General features: G+C 40.7%; 1 protein-coding gene and 2 long non-coding RNA genes across 7 annotated transcripts in view; 2 read left to right on the top strand and 1 right to left on the bottom strand.

Annotated features, from left to right (window-relative positions):
- Positions 1-18999, top strand: part of LOC114943241 (uncharacterized) — a 42275-nt gene that overhangs the window by 2267 nt on the left and 21009 nt on the right. The window contains exons 2-4 of one of the 5 annotated variants that reach the window (XR_014925616.1): positions 153-228; positions 304-372; positions 5064-6025. This is a non-coding gene — a long non-coding RNA (uncharacterized LOC114943241). Of the gene's footprint in view, positions 1-152; positions 229-303; positions 694-2071; positions 3166-3402; positions 3718-5063; positions 6026-18999 lie in introns of those variants that run through there. The other 4 variants (XR_014925614.1, XR_014925617.1, XR_014925615.1 and 1 more) reach the window with 4 other exon arrangements.
- LOC114943242 (uncharacterized) lies at positions 3316-7227 on the bottom strand. Its single transcript, XR_003821982.2, has 3 exons — positions 6851-7227; positions 5817-5882; positions 3316-3497 (listed from the first exon to the last, which is right to left on the bottom strand). It is a non-coding gene; the product is annotated as an uncharacterized LOC114943242 (long non-coding RNA).
- Pka-C1 (Protein kinase, cAMP-dependent, catalytic subunit 1) lies at positions 7704-18940 on the top strand. The gene has a single exon (XM_085486594.1). The coding sequence runs from the start codon at positions 9448-9450 to the stop codon at positions 10507-10509; it is 1062 nt and encodes a 353-aa protein (XP_085342720.1). The 5' UTR covers positions 7704-9447; the 3' UTR covers positions 10510-18940.

Raw genomic sequence — 18999 nt, 5'->3', positions numbered from 1 at the left:
TGAGATGGTAAGGTTAACATTTTTCGCTATCCTCGATTGAATCGACTGAAGTTGCATGTTTATGCGGTTCGATTCCCAATTCCTATACATCGATACGTCTCTCTTGTGAACGAACCGTTATATTTATTCCTCGTTTCGCATATCTTATTCAGGGTGTCCCGCGTCTTTATCGTGAGATTCTATCGCGTGCTCGCATCAAGTATTCTGACCCTGTTAAGCTTTACGAAGGTAATATCAAAGTCCATTAGTAAAATGTTTATATATCTAAGGATAAGGGTATTGATTATCTCCTTGGAATTTTAGGAAGACCCGGCTATATCACAGAGGTTTATATCTTCGAAGCGAGGTTACGGATATCGTGTCTGCGCGATGGTGAGTAGAAAAATGTCAAAGTATGCTAGAAACGAGAGAGAGAGAGAGAGAGATCACGTTCGAAAGCATCGGCGAAAACATATATGTAACGATTACTGTCCACGAGCTGCAAGGCGCTCGAAAGCAGATCAAATAAAGGTAATACGACGTCGCAAACACGACCATTCAATTATTCGCGGCGCAAAGTTCGCTTCGATGGCAGCGACACCATCTCGAGTCCCCTTCTCTCTTGCCTTCCCTACCTGACGACGTCCACAATTACAACGCTCTAGCATCGAAACATTTTTACACGCTTCCGGCGATTTATTTATTGTTTTTTTTTTTTTTCATATTCAAACCAATCACGCGCCTCGCTTGGCGCGAATACGAGATCTCGCATCTCGCGGAATAATTTGATGGATGGTTAAAATATCGTCTCGCTCGTCCTTGGCAACTCTAGACTCGAGCACTCGGGGATCCTGTCCTATGCTCGGCGTGCTTGGGAAAGTTCTAGAAGTTTCGCGGCATGGCAGCACTTCCGGTGTGCGGGAAAGGTGCGCGACGAGCGGCGCATCGTGTTGCTCGTTGCTCGCGCCGGTTTCGCGTCCATGTTGCTCTCGAACTCGGCGAATGCGAGATTTCCCTCCTCGTCGCGCCGGAGAAATCGGCCCTCTCGAACCGGCGCTCGATCTCTTTTTAGAAACAGGTTGCGGTTACGTAGTGTATATAGCTGTCCCTTGGGCTTCCGCTTTCTCGAGGAATCTTTTGTCGCGGGAAACGGGAATATCGCGGAAGAAATATACATATACAATATAGCTTCTTTCGAAATTAATATTTATATTCAGGACGGAATTATTTTTGTCACAATAATCCTGGCTTTTAAGACGAATTTTAAAAAAGTTAACATTTTTATGTTATATATTTGACTCATTCGTGTGTTAATTGAACTTAAACGCGATAAATTATTAAAATAACAGAAAGGTGTAAAAATAACACAATGTGTATCTGTTTTGAATTTTATACAATAAATATGTTCTGGTTTATTTAGTGACAAGATTTATCTGTTAAAATTTACAGAAAAAATATTAATTTTTTATTTTATATGATATAACTAGGAATGATCAAATCTAAAGTTGACATATTCTGAATTAATTTTTACATTAAAACTATGTGTTAATTTTGCACAAAATTTATTTTAAATTACGTAAAGTTTTGTATTTCATTTGTCTTAAAATATATTAATACAGTATTTGTTTCTTCATTTAACATATCCATATAAATTATCACAAAACTTTTTGTTTTTTGACCGTCTGGAGACATGTGATATCTGTCAAATTTAACATAAATTTTTCAACTGTGTAATTGTGCGATAACTGAACGTTTGATAAAAAAGTTCAAAGAGGTCGAATATAAGAAAAAACATTTGTCAATAATATAATTTATTCTATTTTAATTTCCACGAAAAAATAACATATAAAAAATATTAGAAGACTATATAGGATTTATATTCTAAAAATATATTTTTCTAATAAACATATTCTCTCTCTCTCTCTCTCTCTCTCTCTCTCTCTCCTTTTAGAATTATTTATGTATCATGGAATATTTTATTAATCGTCATCGTGCGAGCGCGCGCAATTTTTGGCTGCGGCACAGCTTGCAACAGCGTGCCGTTTCGTCCGTTCCGTAAATACATTTTTTGTTCTGGCACACGTGCCGGCAGTCCACGTAAGCACGAAGATAACCAGAGCGAGCAGCAGCTGCCGTACAGGTGAGACGAGGTGGCCAGATGTCTCATCTTTCGATGAAATCGGACCGATCCGAACATATTATTCCGCTCATAGATTCGCTTGAAATTTTCGGCCAAACTTCATGGGGGAAAGCAATGCTAAATCCTCGTGCATTTGTATAAGAATGGACTATTTTCGCTCTTTACAATTAGTTCATCCTCTTTTCTCTCTTTCTCTCACGTTTCCGCCGAGAAAAATTTGTGGCAGTGACTTGTGTCTCTCTCTTTTTTTATTTAGAATCCTTACGCAATCTCGCCTGTGGTAAACCGTCGTAATAAATTAACGACATTTGCGTTAATTATGTCGCGAATTATCTGGCTCTCGATACAACCGCTTCAGCACGGTACGGTGGTGGGCTTATTTGAGAGTCGTCGTGGGTGATTCGATAAGAGCCGAGCCCGTTTTTACTGGGTCAGTGGATGTCTATTCCGACGATAGTAACCTATATACCTATTCGCTTTTGCAGTATCGAGACCGCTAAAGATAGCGGTGCGGGACATCTAAATTTTCATTTCGCTGGACCAAATTTCCACTTTGCGTTAGCGATACGTCGCTCTTATTAAGGTGCACTTTGCCATGCACTTTCAGGTCTAGGTTCCCGAGTGGTAACTCGCGTTTACGCTTCTGCGCGATAAAGAGAGGAGGTGGAAAGAGAGAAAGAGAGAGAGAGAAATCAGAATTAGAAATGGAAATACACCGGCAGTGGTCGACATGTATTTCCAGTGAAGCCTACATACGAATACACTTATTAATAGCGCCCCGAATAAATATCGTCTCAAGGATACGAGCACAGTATTGCGTTTTTGCGACGATCTATGCAAAGTCTTCGTGAAAGCGCGCGTGAAGCGTAAAGGAACCTATTAAATAATTTGCATGTAAAGCATGTAATATGTATACTACGAGAGAAGTTGAATTAGGGAGGAAAAGTATTCTTTAAAAGATGGATTTTTCTTGTAGCTTATTAAATTTCTATATCCTGTTGAGAAGAGAAAACGAATAAAAAATCGATTATGCATAAAATAATGAGGCGCATTTGTACAATTTTTTAGAATAATTAAAGAACTTTTATAGGAAATCTATCATTTTTGATCAATAATATATAAGATAAGGAGAGAGATACTAGAAGAATTAAAAAAAACTATTTTAATTATATTATGATTAATTTGAGATAAAAAAGTCTGGAAGAAAATTTGGCATGTTTATTTTGATATAGCCTTCTCTCTTGAGTTTTGTAATTTCACGTATTCTGTCTTTTCTCCGCCAGATGTTCCACGTAAGAAACTAGTGTGCTTCCCTTCGACAAATTGGCTCGCCGCTTCGGGTCATGGAATCAATAGAGAGCGCGTGGACGCGCGCATCCTGTAGGGTAGAATCAAACCGGGTTTAACCCTAAACAGTACAAGCAAACTCCCACAGGTCCTTTGTGTATCTCCAACAATATTGGAACACGCAAACGACAGTGGCATACATGCAAATTATGTGGGCATCTATCTTTGCGATACACAAGAGGGGCACATGATACAAAGTACACAAATAACACTTATACATTATACATTATATATATGCGTGTATATATATATATATATATATATATATATATATATATACATATATTTATATATAATATATATGTTATATGTATATATACACAGAGAGAATTTTCTCTTAGAATTTACCGTGAAAAACAATCGTGGGACAATATAGGTATTGGAAAAATTTTATTTCACATATAAAATATATTCGATTAATTTTACTATATATGTACATATATTAATATTTTTTATTATGATAAATATTAATCAAAGAAAATTTTAAAATTCTTCCAATACCATATTGTCCCAAGATTACCATGATTTTCAGAGGGTAAATTTTAAGAAAAAATTCTCTCCGTGTATGCATGTATAATATACTGTATGTATAATTTTCAATTTGAACTTCTAGCATTTCTTGACATACGACATTTTTATAATTATTATGTAAAATATATATGAAAAATTAGATTTTGAAAAAAATTTCAAACTGAATACGCATTTTGCATTTTAATAATTATAAAAATATCATATGTTAAAAAATACACATAGAGAATTTTTTCTTAGAATTTACCCTGAAAATCATGAAATTTTATGAGTTTCTCTGATTAATATTTCTCTAATAATCTGTTCGATTAATTTTGTCTTTGGGATATCAAATATATCATAAGGTTTTTTTAAAGATGTCTTAAAGATTTCGTAATGATGTCTTCTGCACCAATTTTGGACATGGTGCTATCTGGGATGATCACCATGATTTTCAGGATAAATTCTAAGAAAAAATTCCTTTCGTGTACTAGCAGCTTTTTTTAATTGGAAATTCCTATGTCTGAAAATTGTGTGTGTGCGTGTGTGCGACGTATATTGTTATAGAATATCATCCATTCCTTTAAGATATATATAAAACATTTCTTTTCTCCTCTGCTACCAAGTCACACAGTATAGGTTGCTCGTTTCCAAGATATTGCGCTACATCTCCTTCGAGCGACCAATATTTTTTTTAATCTATATTGCGACGTGATTAATCGAGCAATTATTATTGTAGCCATCGTACGATGGTATATAAATTTATCGACGTAGATATAATTTATATACGCCACGCATATATGTATATCCTGATCTCCGCCTTTATATCCAACGTGGCGTTCACAACGCGGCGGTGTATCATACGAAAATGCCGCGTGTGTTCACGCTGGCCTGACCCGATCGCACCTTTTGGACTCTGCGAGCAACCGGTTCGCGTTTCGTCCCGTTCTCCCCTCGTGTCCCGCCCTCATCCTCCCATTCTCTAGGCCACCCTTATCTTTCTCCCTCTCCTCTCTCTCTCTCTCTCTCTTTCTCTCCGCGGTTTTCCTGTCGGTCGACCGTTCTAAAACCGCGCCGCCTCTGTCTACAGTTGGGAACTAATCGGCAAAGGATTATCACAGGTCAGCGGGTGTTCAACCTTCCGTACACCTACCTATCTACCTACCTATCTACCACGGTTCGATACCGCGATATCCGGTCGATTATTATTAATAGACCAATGCCGTTGCTGCCGATAACGAGTAACGACGTCGTCGCCGAAACCCTTATTTTTGCTTCACGACTCTGCGCGCGCTCTCGATCGCGTTTATTCGACTCTCGGGCCTCTCGAACCGGTTCCCCCGCTGACGTGACTGACAGCAACAAGTCTCGTCTGTTATCCTCTGACCGTGGTATATTCTGTGCGGCGCTCCGACGACGCGACATTCGTAGGATTCGCACGTTCAAAGCGGATCCGATTCATTCTTTCTCGCGCTCGATTTTAATAGGTATATTTTCACGTGTCATCGGAATTAAAGAGGCCGAGCGAAAAGTGTAAAAAAAAAATTGGTTGACATTACTATCGAAGGAATATCGATCGTTATAGTTCGAAAGAAATATTCTTACGTAAATATAACTCTCGAGGGACTCTATGTCTCTAATAATTTCACACACGAATTGAATTAAGACGGTCGATTTCATTCGTACAATGGTCGCTCTGTTTTTATCTCCGAGCACCAAGCGACGAACTTTTTCAAGTAGCAGTATATGTACACACACACACACACACACACACACATATATATATATATATATATATATATATGTATTGCTTACAAAAATATAAAACACATATAAGCCTTACAAGCCTCGTTTAATGCCGTTCGTATATATGGATGACTCGGTCGACCTCTCCTTCGATTCGATAATCCTGCGATAAGAAAATACTATTATGATAAAGCGCGAGGTTGTGTGTTCTCGATGTGCACACAGACTGATTTCAACGAATTATAATCGGCGCGAAAAAAATATCTCTTTTAATTAAGAAATTAAAGAGGCGAAAGAGAAAGTTTATAAACGATAAGAAAATTATCGATGATATTTATATAATAAATATAATTTTTTCGACATATGATTTTTTTTTGATACATTATTTGAAGAACTTTAGACTAGGCATTTGGCTGATTGGTATATAAATTTTCATTATCGAGTCTCGACGTTGAATGGTGTAAAGCTATCATTCTATCCAATCGAATTCGTTATACATAAAGCTGCATCCTCACTGGAGCAACAACGAGCAATTTTTTGTTGATGTTCCATGTTTCTTAAAAAAGTTGCTAGTTGATGTCGAAACTTTCTTAAAGTTCCTTCCTGTTTCTGCTGCCAGTAATAAAAGTTGCCGCTTGTTGCCTTAAATTTTCAATGACACAATCGCAGAAATATGAATAAAATCTAAATATTCTCGTAATTACGTCGCTTCAGTGGGGACGAAATGTTATCGCAAGTTAACATATGTCAAATTATATGTCAAAACATTTAGCGACAATAACCGTGAGTATAGCAAACTGACGTCATTAAACGTGAAAATGACGTCATTTTGACGTCTAATGATGTTACTTTGCTACTTGGGAAGCAAGAAAAAGTTGCTCGTCGTTGATCCAGCGAGGACAGCTTATAAGAGCGCCTGAACGAAGACGTACATATGCAGTCTAGCAATATAACGCAACGGCGTAGAAAGGTTTCGCTCGCGCAGACACGCGCGCGAGAGATTTGCGAGAGAGTGAACTTTTTATCGCGACGAGACGCCATATAACGATGACATATCGGGTGCGGCGTTAGATTGCGCGCGATAAAATCGCGCTCTCCATGATTATACGCGCGCGCTCCACATGTGCATACCTCTCCTTCGTGCGTTTTTCGGCGCGATAATAAGGAAGCCCCCGGCGACGATGTCCGTGACGGAGATAAAAGCGCGGTCGCGCGACCTCCGGAGCGTTTCCAAATTTCAAAAACAACCTTGACGCGGGATGTTCAAGTTTTTCGGTCGGCTGACTCACAATCAGAGAGTGCCGTCCTCGAAATCGAAGAACGTGACACAATCCTCTTCGCGGAGCTCGAATCGTGTCTCAGGGCTGACTTGAGACATCACCGGGGCCCTGACTTTACGGCACGGTCGCGCTTTTTTCAAGAAATAAAAGAATATATGCAGGGAATATGCGAGGAAAGCGGGTCAAGGCTGTTGTTCGCTTTTTCCACATCCGAGCGATACATTGACAAACAGCGTCTTTTTTCGCGAAAAAGTTCGCATAATAGATTACTATATAGTTCAAGAAAAATATATTTTCTTACAGCAAAAGCATATATTATCTCGTAAAGAAAGCAAAAGAACAGATTAATATAAACTTTAATATAACTATCTTAGCAATAATTTTTCAGCAATCATTATATGTTTTATTAATCAGTATATATATATATATATATATATATATGTTTTATTAATCTCTCTGTTTTTTTTATCTATATGTACACGCATTGCTTATATTTTAAAAATATCCTCAAGATTACCGCATATACACTTTAATTATATACGTCGATAATTCGCATTAATTAAGAAGCGTGACGAGTAAATAAGCAATCCTATTTTCGAATAACGCCTCGCGGCTCGGAGAGAAAAATGGTGTATAATAAATGGCCGCTCGGAGAGACGAGAAGCAGCGACGTTCCGCTTCTGTACGCGCGTGTCCGTCACGTGACGTCGCCGGAGGAGAGATAACTCTCGAGCGGGCTCGGGTAGACTCGGTCGCGCCCTCAGTTCGGGCTGTGGCCGCGCGGCGGCAGCACCAGTCGATTCGACGCGGATCTCGGTGACGCTACATCTCTCGGTGACAGGAGGAAGCAACAGCTGACTCTTGGCGCACAGTAGCTCTCTCGCCTCCCGGAGCGGCACCTCGTCACTTTCGCACTCGTGCGAAAAACCCCCCTGAACGAACGAACGGACGGAGCGAGAGCGCAGCGGAAGAGGTGTCGCGCCGCCATCTTTAGGCACGGTTGTACCCGTCTCCGCCGACGTCATCGCTGTCGACGCGTGCGAGAGTCGACGAACAATCGTTACATACTCTTCGGAGGGTCGTGCAAGACGGTGCTGTTAGGCACCGTGCGCTTCCGTTGGTGCGGAACGCGACCGCGAGACGTGACACTTGGTGATTACGTCGGTGCCGGGGCGCGAGTAGCTTCCTCGCCCGAGACTCGTCCCTCTCCTCCTCCAGCGGGTCCTCTCTGTGTGTGTGTGTGTCACCGTCTTCGCCTCTTTCACGTCGCGAGGAAGAACGCGAAGCAACACCTTCTCCACGGGGGAACAAGGACAAGGCGAGAACGAACGGACGGGTAAGTGCTAACGTGTCATCATCATCATCGGAGGTGTCGTTCGACTACCATCGTCACGTCGAGGTATCGCGAATATATATTCCCAGTGTGCTAAAAGAGCGTGACTAAAAAAGTGAGTCCTCTACGTGCGAGTGACAGTCGAGGAATTTTTTGGTGACTTTTTGCGCTGTGCGGGGAGAGTGAGACGAGTAATATTGCGGTGGTGGTCGAAAAACACGCAGATAGGACAGACGTTGAAACGGACGGGACGGAGAAACGTGCGGGAGAAAAGGAAAGAGATAGAAAACGGGCACCTCGCCGCCACCGTGCCAGACGACAACGACGACAACGACGACCAAGTGGTACAATTGACAGGGAAGATGGCGCGAGTCGCGGACGAGGATCGCTGCTGACCCATTTTTTTTCCGACGCGCCAAATCTCCGGGTGTCGGGAGCCTCTCGCCGAAGGACGACGGAGAAGGAGGAATCTCTCCCTCGTCCCTACCCCCCCCCTCTCTTTCTCTCTCACTCGCGGGTCGAGAGCGCCGTTTGCGGAGCGTGGTGACGTTCACCGGGAGAGAAAATATATAGTATCGGCGACGCACCAGAGAAAGCAGCTCCGTATAGGAGAGCGTGAGAGAAAGAGAGAACTCGGACTCTGGAGCTGCGCCGGGAGGGTGTCCTTTCGCGGCCGCGCGAGCGCGCGCGCTTCTCTCGCGTGTATGTGTGTGTAACCTGTTTTTGTACCGTGTGATCCATCGCGCGAGTGTGCGTGTTTATCTCCATCTCTCTTCTTCGCTCGTTACGTATCTATATATATCTATATATATATATATAGCCTTTCCTTTCGCGAGGTCGTCGTCGAGGTCGCGAAAGTCTCCCTCGAAGGATACAAGGACACGCGACAACGCGCGTCGTCCCCGGGGAGTCACCGACTGAAGGGACCACGTCTCTGGCGGCCACCAGCGGCGCGCGATAGAAGGTGGCAAAAATTCTGAGGAAAACCGGAGCTCGGCAGAGCCCTGGCAGGCTCGGCGGACACGGACGTACACCGACGAAGACGTAGCAGTCCTCTGGATTATCTCGAGCCCCGTGGAGCTGCCCTGGCAGGCTCGGGCACCAGCGCGGCTAAGATGGGCAACAATGCCGCGACTGCCAACAAGAAGGTCGATGCCGCCGAGAGCGTCAAAGAGTTCCTTGATAAGGCGAAGAAGGAGTTTGAGGATAAGTGGAAGAAGAATCCTACCAACACCGCTGGTCTCGATGACTTTGAACGCATCAAGACTCTGGGCACCGGCTCATTCGGCCGCGTGATGATTGTCCAGCACAAACCTACCAAGGAGTATTACGCCATGAAGATACTCGACAAACAAAAGGTCGTCAAGCTGAAGCAAGTGGAGCACACCCTCAACGAGAAGAGGATACTGCAGGCGATCAGTTTTCCGTTCCTCGTATCGTTGCGCTTCCACTTCAAGGACAACTCCTATCTGTACATGGTGTTGGAATACGTCCCCGGTGGCGAGATGTTCAGCCACCTGCGCAAAGTTGGCCGCTTCTCAGAGCCGCACTCGCGTTTTTACGCGGCTCAGATCGTCCTAGCGTTCGAGTATCTCCATTACCTAGATCTGATCTACCGGGATCTGAAGCCGGAGAATCTGTTGATCGACTCGCAGGGTTACCTGAAGGTCACCGACTTTGGCTTCGCCAAGAGGGTACAGGGTCGGACGTGGACCCTCTGCGGCACGCCGGAGTATCTGGCGCCCGAGATCATCCTGAGCAAGGGCTACAACAAGGCTGTGGACTGGTGGGCCCTGGGTGTTCTCGTCTACGAGATGGCAGCGGGATATCCCCCGTTCTTCGCCGATCAGCCGATTCAAATCTACGAGAAGATTGTGAGCGGCAAGCCACGCTTTCCCTCGCACTTTGGCTCGGACCTGAAGGATCTGCTGCGCAACCTGCTGCAGGTCGACCTCACCAAGAGGTACGGCAACCTCAAAGCGGGCGTGAACGACATTAAGGGCCACAAGTGGTTCGCCAGCACCGACTGGATAGCCGTCTTCCAGAAGCGAATAGAGGCGCCGTTCATACCGCGCTGCAAGGGACCAGGCGACACCAGCAACTTTGACGATTACGAAGAGGAGACCTTGAGAATCTCGCTGACGGAGAAGTGCGCCAAGGAGTTTGCCGAGTTTTGAACGCGGCGTCTGCTTGGCAAGTTGCTCGTAACACAGGAGGTGGATCGTCGTAGTCGCGTCTGCCTCGTCGTCGTCGTCGTCGTCGTCGTCGTCGTCGTTGTCGTCGTCGTCGTCGTCGTCGTCGTCGTCGTCGTCGTCGTCGTCGTCGTCGTCGTCGTCGTCGTCGTCGTCGTCGTCGTCGTCGTCGTCGTCGTCGTCGTCGTCGTCGTCGTCGTCGTCGTCGTCGTCGTCGTCGTCGTCGTCGTCGTCGTCGTCGTCGTCGTCGTCGTCGTCGCCGCTGCCGCCGCCGCCACGTTGGTGATTCGCTTCTTTCGAAAGAGAGATAGAGAGAGTAAGAGAGAGAAAGGTGAGAAAGAGAGAAGGATGAATGTGTGTGCGCGTGCGAGCGCATTCGCGTGTAACCAAAGCTCTCGACGACGCGAAACGGAGATTTTCGAGATGAAGTTTCTCGCGTAAGGAATGTGTTAAAGAGGGAAAGAGTGTGTGTGAGGGAGAGTAAGAGAGAGAGAAAGAGAAAGATACGGCACGTGGCAATTCGCGCGTTTTTCGCGACTGAACTTGGATAAAGAGAAGGAAAAGAGAAACGAGATGATAAAAGGGACGCCGGCGTCGGGCATCCAGAAATTAATTAGATGCACAGATATAATTTTCGGTTGTTACGTATGTGTGTAGTAGACGTCATACGCCAGTATCATACTTTTTACATGGAGAAATCTGTTTTTTTAGCCGGTCAATCGATTCATTGATAACATAAATAACGGCTGTATACTATATATATACATATATGTGTGTGTCCCTTCGACATCTTCATATTCTCTTCCTACTCATTTCTCCCTTTTCTCCCCACTCTTGTCTATTCAAGACAACTTTATGATCCGGTTTACAGAGGGAAGAGAGGCCACCTGTAAAGTTTATTCTCAATGATTAACTAGTAGTATCGGAAATATCACCGTACCACGAAGTTACCTTGTACATATAGTCTGTTGTTGTCCTTTGCGAATGACGTTTCCCTCCTTTCCAGCGTCCTTCAACCCTTCGATAGTTCCTCCCCCGCTCGTCTATTCCGTTTATCCTTGCATTACACACACGAATCAAGAGAGAGATACTGTACTAGCGTACTGTGAAACGAGTCATATCGTGCATCGTTCGTTGTCTACTATTTGTCTCTTATCCTCTCTATTCGTTGTGAGTGAGAGAAAGAGAGTGAGTGAGAAAGCAAGAGAGAGAGAATGATCTGCGTACTCTCCCCGTGTGAGTACGATTCATATTTATATATAACTAGTCGTCACACACACGTACACATATACATATACACATAATAATTATGAGATAATTTATATATAAAATACGTTTTTCTCATCGATCGCGCCGTGACGGGCCAATTGGAGGAGACGGTATATATCATTTATATACATATATAGTTTCTTTATATCCGCGGTAAAATTTACGTATTTTCGTGTGAGAAATATTTCTCTACATGTATATACGTGAAACAAATCGGACGTGTCCATCATCGCGGTGACGCTGCATCCGCATGCGATCAACTTCCGATTATTACGATTTCCCTTGCACAGCATTTCATTCCCGATGATGTTGTTACTTGCATTATCTCGGTGGATAATGCAAATGTTAATTTTTTTAAGATGAGTGTGCAAACGTACAGAGAGAGGTACTTGTCATTTCGAATCATTTAATACGAAAGAAAGAGAGCCCAAGTGATATCATATTCCGGTTACTATTAGCATAGGAATATTTTCAACTTTCGATTATTATTACGGTTTCTTTTGCACAGCATGTCATTCTCGTTGAAAATTAACGTTTGCATTATCTTCCAAAATAATTGCAAATATTATCTTGGAAGATAATGCAAACGTTAATTTTCTAAAATGAATGTGCAAACGTACAGAGAGAGAGAGAGAGAGGTGCTTCACATTTCGAATCATTTAATACGAAAGAGAGCCCAATGATATCATATTTCGGTTCTTATTGGCATAAGAATATTTTCAACTTCCGATTACTATTACGGTTTCTCTTGCCCAGCATTTCCGATGATGTTTTTATTTGCATTATCTTCCAAGATAATTCAAATATTATTTTGGGAGATAATGCAAACGTACAGAGATACTTGTGTCATCTCGAATCATCGTATACGAAAGAAAGAGTCCAATAATATCATATTCCGGTTACTGTTGGCATAGGAATATTTCCAACTTTCGATTACTATTACGGTTTCTCAGCATTTCCGATCATTTTTTATTTACATATTATCTTGAAAGATAATGTAAACATTAATTCTCTAAGATGAATGTGCAAACATACAGAGAAATACTTGTCATCCCGAATCGTATATATAGGGAAGAAAGAGAACCCAGTAACACGATATCATATTCCAGTTACTCTATTGGCATAGGAATATCTTTATTACAATATCAATATTGGAAGACACGAGGAGCTATCAAGAGCTGTAAACAGTTTAAATCGCGTTAACAGCTTCCTCGTAAACCGCGGGTGTAATCGTCGAAATATCATCGTGTCATGAGACTCTTAAATCCTTTCAAGTTTTACTATCATTTTCAATAAAGTATAACTGCGCGATTAGCGATCTCGACGACCAGAAACAAAAAAAAAAAGAATACATCGGCAGAAGAGTATCGGCGTATAATGTAGGGCACGGTAAAAAATACTAAATCGATGGCGAATTAATAAGCATCGCAGGCGCTAACGAAGCGTGTCGACGTAAAGATTACTCGATTGGAATGCTAATGGCAATGGTGGCCGCGATTACACGATCGAACATTGCATTAGCCACGCGCGAGCGATCATCTCTCTCTTCCTCTCGAACAAGATCCGCGCGCTCTCGAGACCGGCTACTCGAGACACGACGACGCAAAACACTTTCGCGCGTGACGTCAATATCGGTGCGCGAAGTTTCGTTAATGAGTAAAACGATCAGTCGGAATTGGATTGGGCACACGCCAGCAGCGCGACGTGGCCGGCTTAGGAGGAGGAGGATCGATTCAACGGGGCGATGGGTTAACACGCGCGCGGACAATGCGGAGAAAATGCGGTATGTAAGTGCGACCGACGTTACGAAACTTTTCTATCCCTTTAAGCATTCGCGAGCGAGTTGAACTTGCGCCTCGTCTGTCGCGCGTCTAATATCGATCTGAGATTTCCGCGAGCTTCTCTCGCGTTTCAAGTCGAATGAACTCCCGATTCAATTATACTTACGGTAATCATTCGTCCTTTATTTCAAGTACCTTGTCCTTGTTTATTTTTTATTTAGCGTTTTAATGCCTAATGTCGTAATATGAGAATATTAGTGCAATGGAATCTATTTAAGAAACCAAGGATTTGTTTCAACATAGTCGAATCAGTTTCAAAATATATAAAAATATAAAAAATTGTTTTTTTTTGTTCGACGATCTCCACTCGCAAGCTGATTTGGAAACATGATGAAAGAAAGTCCTAAAATTTTCAAGTTTGTCCTTTATTTTCTCAGAAAATATGGTCATCGTAATTATTGTAGACTGTCGGACTTGTGTAAAATAAAAGGAAAAAAAACAAACAAAATCTTGTAAATATTTGCTCGGAAATAAATTATTCAATTATATTAAATAAGTTTTTTTTTGAAAACTTGCATTCTTAATGTTGTTGATATTTTTCCGCGCGTTATAAACGAGAACAGAATTTTACTAATAATTCATTAGATTACGACCACTAGTGATCAGCTGATTGATGAAGGAGGATCATCGTGAGCTTCTGCAATATCCGGTTCATGAGATGTGAAATGCGAAAAAATAAGCAAAGCATCCGTTGCACGTGCGAGTGTAATTTCGCGAGTGAGAGAGCAGATCAAAGTGGGGGGAAAGAGGGGGACTTTATGTTTATATATACATACATACATATATATACATATATATATGTATATGTGTGTGTGTATGTGTGTCATTTCTATCTCTATATATACGAATGTACACGCCGTTGGTTTGCACACGTCGCGATGTTATGAAGGAATTAGAATGAGAGAAAAAATGACATAACTGTGCGAGTTGCAGCGAAATAAGTGAAGCACTTGGCGCGGCTTCGTGACGAGATTTTCAAATAATGAGATCTTGGCTGACGCGATATGCAATTGCGCTTGCACATACGCGTTATACGCCCGCGTGTATCAAGAAATAACGAAGCACTGAGAATAATAGAACCAACATTTTAATAATAGAACCAAACACTTTTGTCATAATTGTATTAATATAACAGTTCTTCGAGAATTTCTTTAATCATTCTTCAAATATTACAACAATCGCGATAAAAGCAATAAAATATTTGCTTTAATTTCGCGTGTTTTTCACTTACATTTTGTGGTTAAGATTTATTCTATTATTCTTAGTTCTTTAATTACATATCGCGGAAATTTTCGTTGTTACTCGCCTTAATTATGTAAATTCATAGTGACAATCGTGTAAACATATATGTTGTAAACATATATGGAATTATAGAGCTTTTTATACTTTTTAATTTCATACTGTTTGAATTTTGTACGAATTATGCATAGTCTAATTACAGACAATCTGACAATTTTATTCATTACGAAATTGATTATAAATATCATGGATTCTAAAAGCATTTTCAGGTATCTTGGCAATTGAATTTTATTCGTGGCAAACGGATTTAATATGTGTGATGTATTTTAATACGAATGCATATAATTTATATCTTGAAACTAGAAGAGAGTTCATATTTGGTTTCTGATTAAAAAAGATACAATTGTCCTATATTCGAATATATGACAATGTTTTTAAAAGAAAATCTTAATCCGATTTGTCAAATCGAGATTGTTTTTTTCAACAACTTTTTTTATAGCAAGTCGCGGTTATCTTTCAGTGGTTATTGAACCAGTTTACATTGTCGAGATATTAATCGCAACCGTCAATAACAATTTTAAGCATCTTCAGATAGTTTGCTACCGCAACACATCGATGGATTTACCTTTATCCGCGTAAAGCACATTAAATCGCATACTTACGTTATGAAACTATTACAATACCTATCTCGGCTCGGAATTTAATGAGAATTTGCATTTTCTTTGCACAACACGGAGCCAATATATTCGAGAAATTGCATTGTTGCGGTTTAATTTAACTTTTGTCCTCCGCAATCAATATTTCGCCCGCATTTCTTTTTTTTATTCGATTTAGATAATTACATCATAAAGTTATAGGACGTTTGCTAACAGCTTTCGATTTCTTTCCGACAATTGATCCAAGTCCAATATTGATATTTCAAATTAAAGTAGCTATCCATTAGCAAACATCTATATATAATACCGTGCAGAGTTTTCTGTCAGAATTTGATAAAATGTAAACTAGAAAGAGATGACCTTAGAAGAGAGAGAGAGAGAGAGGGAGAGCTATATATATATATATATATATATATATATAAATCTTTTAATAATGTCACGCGAGTTTTGTCACGAATAATTTTGAAACTTGGATGCCATATTTGCGGCCCTTTAGATGTCACTTCTATATAAGATCGCATTTATGACGCGCATAAATACATGTATAAAACAGATGTGTGCGAATCGCCATTACCATAAATACAAATGATTCGTCACGAAGATTAATTCACGCGATAACCAATTATCAAGGTAACATTTTTCGCTTGATGTTTATAGAAAACTATATGTCGGAGAAGAAAAACTTCTTGAAAGATAACAATTAGAATATTTGAGAGGGTCACATCGTGACAGAGCGTGCATCCCCGTGAAAATTCGCGTCGTTTTGCATCGATCGTGAGAAATAATAATCAAGTCTAGTCTATGTTTGTCACATTGTACGATTATTCTTGGGAAGAATTAATTATCAGTATTGATTTTATATTTCATTGCACGAGTAACGATATTTTCTTTAATTTTTTTTTATTATAATTTTCTCACATGTCAGCCACGACGAATTTTCATTAAATGCTATATTCCTAATTGCGATATAATGTAGATGAAAATAGCTTTCAAAGTAATTATCGATACTTTAATCAGGGGAGACAAGTAATATTTTTTTATTGAATGATATGTAAATATTTCATTCGATATAAAAATAGGACGACAGGATAATTATCGCATTCTTGATTATACGTTCGATAACGATTTTCGACGTTCTTAGCAAGGTAGGATCTCGACCATTTGTTTCCAGCAAATATCGACCGGCGGCTTGCGATATTAAGAGCCGTGTCAATAACAACGTAGGCACATCAAGAACGTATGTTATAACGTGATAAAAAGAGTTTCTATTTCTTACGCGAAAGTATAATCTTATATCACGATCAAATATAGTTCATTGATGATACAGAGTGCACAGTTATCGTTCGAGATCAAAGGACAATAATTTTCAATTCAGATTTGCAATTGTAATTTTATGTTTAATTGGGTGGAATCGCGCAAACATCAATTGCTCACGAAAATATAATTTATCATTATATAAGAAACGTGGAATTATGTTCCTCCGCAAATAATATCTACATCGTACACCGAGTGCACGAAGCGAATAGTTCCCGGAAGGTTGAACTATTCCAGTAATAAGTAATTGTATAATAAAATGCAGAAGTGCAGTACAGTGCAACTGCAGCATAACAATTTCTTGTACTCTCTTTATACGTTTGCGCGCGTATATAAAATTTTTTTTTCGCTTTATCTAATAAGTACAAGCAGTTTATCGCGAATGAAATCGCTTGTTGCAGAATATATTTCGTGTGTGCAATTTAATTTGTTGACGCTCGTCTCTTTTCCAATTGGCCCCCCGATTGGCAGGGGGGTTTGTTGCACCTGCGGGAAGCTTTAACCGACGTGTTTACGACTCGCGCGCATGCGAGTGCCAAGCGTTTCATGTAAATATTAGTAGTAGGTAACAAAATAGTACGTATAATCATCGTGTTCACCGCAGTGTGTGGCTCCTTTAGAGCAATTTTCCTCCTGAATATCTTTCGCGTTTCTCAGATTTTAAGACCCGGTGTTGCACCGACAGATGAAGCTTTTATCGAGCTACCCCTATGTATGGTTATTTTCAGATTCCGGTTTCGATCAATCTTAACTCTATGGTTTAACTGACTTCTACGTGTCTTTTTAGGAGCAAGGATTCATATTCTCGCCACGTAATTAATAAATAATGAATTAAATATCGCGACGTTACACCTTAGTTTCTCTCTGTTATCTAGTACGCGAGGATGACGACGTTCAATGTTTGTACGAGATGAGAGATACACATATAGGAGGCACGTTTAACGTCGAATGTGTGACGAGAATATACGCGATAACTTAAGCCACGGTTAGATTTAGCCGAGGTTGTTGAAACCGTTGGATCTGCTTCTGTCTTCCCTTTCCCTTTCTCTGTCTATATCATAGCTAGAATTTAATTCAGGAAAGGGATGACGAATCGACAGAAACGGCCGATTGACCGTCACGTAGCCCGAATCAGCTGTCTGTTGATGTAACTCGGTGCTTAATCGTTTTATAACGCTCACCAGAGCAGAGGAGGAAATTGCGCGTGTGTACGTCAGCAACAGGAACACGAAGGTGGGCACACACAGGGACAACACACGTGTGTACCTGCAGATTTCCCCCAACCCATTGTATATTATCTTCTCCCTTCCTTCCCTCCCTATCCCCTTCCCTCGCAAATTATTACTTTTAATTCAGTGTATCTTTGTAACACAGATGTCGAGCAAGTGTCGTCCTATTTATATACGTAGTCTATTCCTCGGTCCAGCGATATATCGATCATTACGCAATCGCCGCGCGCACGCACACACGCATGTACGTGCAAGAAACGCGCGCGTATCTCTATGCGGATATATTCGCCAGTTATCGAAACGTTTTCGTTCAAGTTCGCCTGTCGTAAATTGCATCCGGCACGCGCTCGCGGCGCCTTTATTATATTATACTTCGTCTCTTTGTCGCTTTATTGTATCTCCATATCTCCGGTCGTCACGTGGCTCGTAGAGGTCTTGAACGTTTTTTAAATTCAGTCATCACTGAGAATGATATACAGACTCGAAGTACATTTATACAATAACAAAAATCGAGTTAATTTTTAAATCGAGACACATTCAATCTCTCGGGGACCTATATAATTCTATATAAATTAAAAGTCCAATTATTACAAAAGGTGCATAGTTTTTATCCTTGTGTGTTGTTAATTAATTAAATATAATTAAATTATTTTTATATTCTCTTTATTTAAAAACAATACACAAAAGTCTCGGAGACAGCATGTTACTAATTAAGTATATACACATATTGTGTGTGTGTGTGTTTCGGTTTAAAAATTAATACAATGTATATATATATATTTTGTGTGTAGTCCTTTGTAGAGAGAGAGAGAGAGTTATTTATAGAAAGCTATTGTCTATAATTAAAATAATATTTCTATATATAGAATATTATCAGTTTTCAAATTTTTCAAATTTTCCATTCTTTGACTAGAGCATAGTAGAAGT

This window comes from Nylanderia fulva, unplaced genomic scaffold (assembly GCF_048542155.1).
Source record: "Nylanderia fulva isolate GAGA-0341 unplaced genomic scaffold, ASM4854215v1 Scaffold45, whole genome shotgun sequence".
Taxonomy (NCBI): Eukaryota; Metazoa; Arthropoda; class Insecta; order Hymenoptera; family Formicidae; genus Nylanderia; species Nylanderia fulva.
This window is presented reverse-complemented; position numbering and strand designations above follow the sequence as displayed.